Source organism: Scomber japonicus, chromosome 18 (assembly GCF_027409825.1).
Source record: "Scomber japonicus isolate fScoJap1 chromosome 18, fScoJap1.pri, whole genome shotgun sequence".
NCBI lineage: Eukaryota > Metazoa > Chordata > Actinopteri > Scombriformes > Scombridae > Scomber > Scomber japonicus.
In genome coordinates this window covers 14,224,392-14,229,103 of record NC_070595.1, presented here as the reverse complement: position 1 = coordinate 14,229,103, position 4,712 = coordinate 14,224,392, and the positions used below count along the sequence as shown (strand labels likewise).

Below are 4,712 nucleotides of genomic sequence, written 5' to 3'. Positions count from 1 at the left end.
GTTCTAATGAAAGTGGCCTTTCCTTGGTGGCCTCTTTTTCATTAGCAGGGTCACAGGTCACCGCCCAAGGCTGGGTGTCTGACGGCCTGAGTGGGCAAACAGTTGAGGAAGAGGGCTGAGGAAGGGGGTTAGAGAAGGGGATCGAAGGGCAGAGGGGGAAGGGGGAAAACATTCAGTGTCTCCTTATTTTTTTGTTCCCTGTATGTCCTGCTGGTCCTTGTGACTAATTTTGTTCTTAAGGTATCCCACAGTTCCAGCATTTGTCAACCCCTAGTTGACTCTTAATTGACATCTTCACTGTTGTATTTCAGGAATGGACCTACAAAGTCTGACATTTTACATAATTTCCAATGTCTAAACCTCTTCCACATCAAGATTAAGCCTCAAGCTTCAGCATGAAGAGAGAATTATATTTCTGTTAATGGACACAATTAAAGCATCAAACTCTATCTTTATTTTAATTTAACTCACAGGTTAAGTTCCCTCATTTTTACTTGACTTTCTACTCTCCCTTCATTTCTCTCTCTGTTCTCTATTATGCCCCTTTAACACAGATGTGGCCAACTGAGTGAAAGAGAGTGAGTGACTGAAAGAGAGAGAATCAGCCAACATCCCTCTCCTCCTCCTTTCCCCCTCCACCCCGGCCTCTCACACATGAAAGGGGCCGCACAAGGCCAATGGATGGCCGGTGGGGTGTGTGCTATGCGAGGGCCCCAGACCCAGACACAACACAACACACAGCTCTGCAGGCCACCACAGCTGGGCTGGAATGTGACCTGCTTCAGACTTTAATGCCAGACTAGGCCCTGTGTGTGTGTGAAATAGAAGTGGAAGGAGGAGGACATGGATGGACGGATGTCAACCATAGAACAGCACATGTACTGCCTGCATGAGTCTTTTTTAAAAGCTGTGAGCATGTCGGGTATTTTGTCTGTGGCACAGCGAACAGCACAACAACATCACAAAGGACACCTGTAATATTTTCTAAAATATCTTTATTTACCGTCATATTCCACAAATGTTTTAATGAACACTAATATATCACAGATAACATAAAAATATGTATGTACTTTATGTAATTAGATTTACAGAGATATATCCTGCATATGTTTGTATCTATTGGCAACTGCCCTATAAGAAATAGATCAATAAATATAGAGTACAGAAGTCCACATATATATTCTGTATTGTAAATGAAAACGTATCAAAATAGATTCCACAAACAAATGGAACCAAAGAGCTTATTTGATTCTGGTAGATAAACTGAGGCTTCACATTGTATTATTGTGAGCTCGAGAGCTCAGGACAGATGTTAAAGAATGTCTTTTTTTGGATACCCCACAAAAATATAAAGCAAATGAACCAATCATATTAAAAAATAATGCTAAATGAATGTGAATGAGTGTACTCGAGATAACATTTGGAGAGGAACTCTATAATATCATTTTAATAAGCAGTTACAATGATCAAATACTTTGTAAAGAGTAGATGCTTGTGGCTATTATTATTATTCTACAGTGTGGCCCAGCTGTGGACATCTAAACTCTCTAACTCTAAAAAAAGAAAAGATCTCTAGCTGTTTGGACAGTTCTGACGCAGCATTCTGTGAAGAAGTAGTGAATAAAAACAACAGGCAAAAATGATCAGTGACAACAGTACAAATTTCAAAAAGTGATAAAAAGATTTTCTGAGATCTACAGAGCATTAAGTAGCAAAGGAAAGAGAGAAAAAATCTGAAAGAGGGAACAAAACCTCAGGTGTTACAGATAAGTTACTACTTTTGTGTTAACCAGTCAGACTGGTGAGGTCACTTGAGCTTGGAATAATCTGAAAACAACATAACTGATGTTCAGTGAGTGTGAGACGTTAATATACTCTACTGGACGGCAGAGAAATCTTTAAGGAAACTGCAGGTTTTCTTGTGGACAATTTCACGGAGCTTCCTGATTCTGCGAGTGCTGGAGGAACCTACAAAGCTGTCGGGCTGCAGGACGGCCATCCCATTATGAACATCTCCCATGATGATGAGCTGTCCCTCGGCAACAGTGATATTGGGACAGGGGCAGTTCCAGTCCATGTTCAGGAGAGTCACCTCCAAAGGTTCTTTGCCAAAGAACTTCAGACCCATCTTGTCATCCTTCAAGATCTCCTCCACTGTCACCAAAGCATGGCCGGACTCTTGCTCCTCTGTCAACTCTGTCACACGCCCCAAAATCACAAAGTCACTCTTGCAGAAGCTAGTTACCATCTTACCTCGAGGTTTACATATCTTACAGTTGTGATTCTTCTGAAAGGGACACATCTCTTCACAGGCTTCTTTGGACTCAAAGTTGTTCTCGTTGCCGCCACAGCCTCCATAGACAAAGGACTGGCACTTTTTGAGGCTGCTGCTATAGGCCCAGCGAGGCTCATAGGCCTTGCAAGGCCCTTGGAGGCTTGGTAGGCTACAGGGAGCTGCCAGCTCTCCTCCGCATGACAGCATGCAAGCTTCATAGGTGCTGAAATGGTTACGGTTTTTATTGCACTGACTGTATGTGAAGGTAAAGCAATTGTTCCGATTTGACTCATAGTACCAGCTCATGCTCTCCTCTCCACAGTCGTCTGTGTCTGGACTTTTTAAACACTCTTCAGCTGGAAATGGCAGGTTGGTACTATTTCCCTCTACATTCTTACCATTTGATTCTCTCTTGATCACTACCAAAGGAAAGTGTGATGATACACTTCCCCCAACATTTTTGGCTGTGCATGTATAGATGCCAGCATCCTGAACTTGTGCGTTGTATATGACCAGCTGGCCAATGTTAGTGACCACAACGTTCCCTCGGACATGATTAGGTCTCATTATGGTGTTCTCTTTGCCCTTCAGTTGTTTCTCCCAGGTGATTTCCGGACGTGGCTTCCCTGACACCTCACACAGGAAGCTGGCTGTCTCACCCACAAAAACAGCCTGTTGGGTGGGGCCGCTATGTATGGTGGGGAGCTGGATGTCAGCTGGGAGGGTGGTCTGGAGGGCAGTGGTTGGATGCAGGGTGGTCTCCGCAGGGATTGGACTGGTGTTTGGCCAGGTGAGGTGGTACCTGTACGTAGGTTGAATAAAAAAGGAATTAATCAGAGCAAGAATACATTTAATATTATACCGACATATTACATAAAGACCAAATTTGCTTCTCTCTGCTACAGCCAGAAAAAAAGTCTTAATTTTGAGGACTGAAACAAGACAACATTACCTTACTCACACCAAAATTAATAGTAAAGATCTAAAATACTTAACATGTTACCTGCAGGTGACCTCAGAGATAGCGATACCCTTGGAACAGGCCTCAGCATCCATGTAGCACTTGTTATAATATGTCATGCCGTCAGATGCACACGTGAAGTGGGGTTCTCTCTCACAACGGTCCCGGCACTTACAAACAGGCTGGCCATCCCAGATGTCGCATTCAGACCCTTGTTGGGAGCACATGAACTTGTCGCAGGTGGCGCCCTTTGGCATTCCAATGGGGCCCTTGTTGCCCTTGATGTCTATATATCGTGCTGCCACACAGCTCTTGTTGCCACATACATTAAGGCAGCACTTCTCAAATGTCTCACAGTCCTGAAGGTTAAAAAAGAAAGAAATCTTTTTTACCAGATACCAGCATATTTGTTTTCATAATTCAGATACAGTGTCAATTTTAATATGTTAACTGCACAAACACAGAGAATGGTTTGATGCTTGGTGAAATTAATATATTTGTGGCTGTTTCAGATTAGTTTTAGATACGTTTTAACAATATTTTGTCAAAGCATGAACAAAAAAAAAGTGAAGTAAATGTAAAAAATGTAACTCTAAGTATTAAATTACATACCTAATTACATAATTAAATTACATATATTTGTTGAGTTAGATTTCTGTTTGCTATCTTTCAATTAACCCCTACCCTTCCAGGCAGCGACTGTGAAAATGAAAATTTGTAATTTTGCTGTTGGAAATTCAGTAAGTTCAAGTGAGAGAGAAACAGAGATAAACAGAGTGTACAAAATAAGAGTATTTCTCTAAACAAATCCATTTGGACAACAGTTTTCTTAAATCACATGCAATCATTCTGCCTCGAGATACGGTCCACAACTTGTTTACTTGTTTACTGTTAACTTAGACTGCAGGCGAACTGCATCTACGTACGGTAGCTTGCACATTACGCACGCAGCGGGCTCGCTCACCTGGTCAGATTCACACTCGCGAGTGCAGGTGCTCATAGCATCCACCCACAGGTTGGGGTTCAGGTCATTCGGGCACAAACCTGCGTGAGAATACACCACTTTTGCCACAGACATAGGCATAGGCATTGCTCTCACGTGGCAACGGTCCATATAAAGGAGAATAGTGTAACAATGTCCAAGAAGAAACCAAATCCATCGGGGAAATAGCATCCACCACATATCCGAAGCCTAACAGAGCGGACACTAAAAAAAATCCCACCGAAAACAAATCCAACGAGAGACAACAGAGTTTAACACGAATTTAAAGTCGTGAAAAAGTCTTTAAACATTCGTGCAAATGATTTGGAGTCAGCTGCTGCATGCATGAAAATTTGCGAAGAAGAGGAGCGTGCAGGACCGGTCTGGATGTGGAGAGCTCTCCAGGTTAGTTGCTCCACGTTTAATAGTAGCAAGAGATTAGGGCTGCAGTGTGCAAACCCACTTAAGATCTAACTACATGAATTACAGTGGCC

At 42.5% G+C, this 4,712-nt stretch overlaps 1 protein-coding gene across 1 annotated transcript; it reads right to left on the bottom strand.

Moving 5' to 3' along the window:
* Positions 1-1,876: 1,876 nt before the first annotated feature.
* On the bottom strand, positions 1,877-4,419 carry wfikkn2a (info WAP, follistatin/kazal, immunoglobulin, kunitz and netrin domain containing 2a). Its single transcript, XM_053338579.1, has 3 exons — positions 4,201-4,419; positions 3,279-3,595; positions 1,877-3,077 (listed from the first exon to the last, which is right to left on the bottom strand). Exons 1-3 carry the CDS (start codon positions 4,417-4,419, stop codon positions 1,877-1,879), a joined length of 1,737 nt encoding a protein of 578 aa, XP_053194554.1.
* Positions 4,420-4,712: the final 293 nt, after the last annotated feature.

Bases quoted from the DNA above. Each gene is read 5' to 3' on its own strand.
- wfikkn2a (XM_053338579.1), bottom strand. From the start codon at position 4,419: ATGTGGTGGATGCTATTTCCCCGATGGATTTGGTTTCTTCTTGGACAT. The intron at 3,596-4,200 runs GTGAGCGAGCCC...TTTAACCTTCAG, and splicing joins GCGAGTGTGAATCTGACCAG to GACTGTGAGACATTTGAGAA. The intron at 3,078-3,278 runs GTAACATGTTAA...ACCTACGTACAG, and splicing joins ATCTCTGAGGTCACCTGCAG to GTACCACCTCACCTGGCCAA.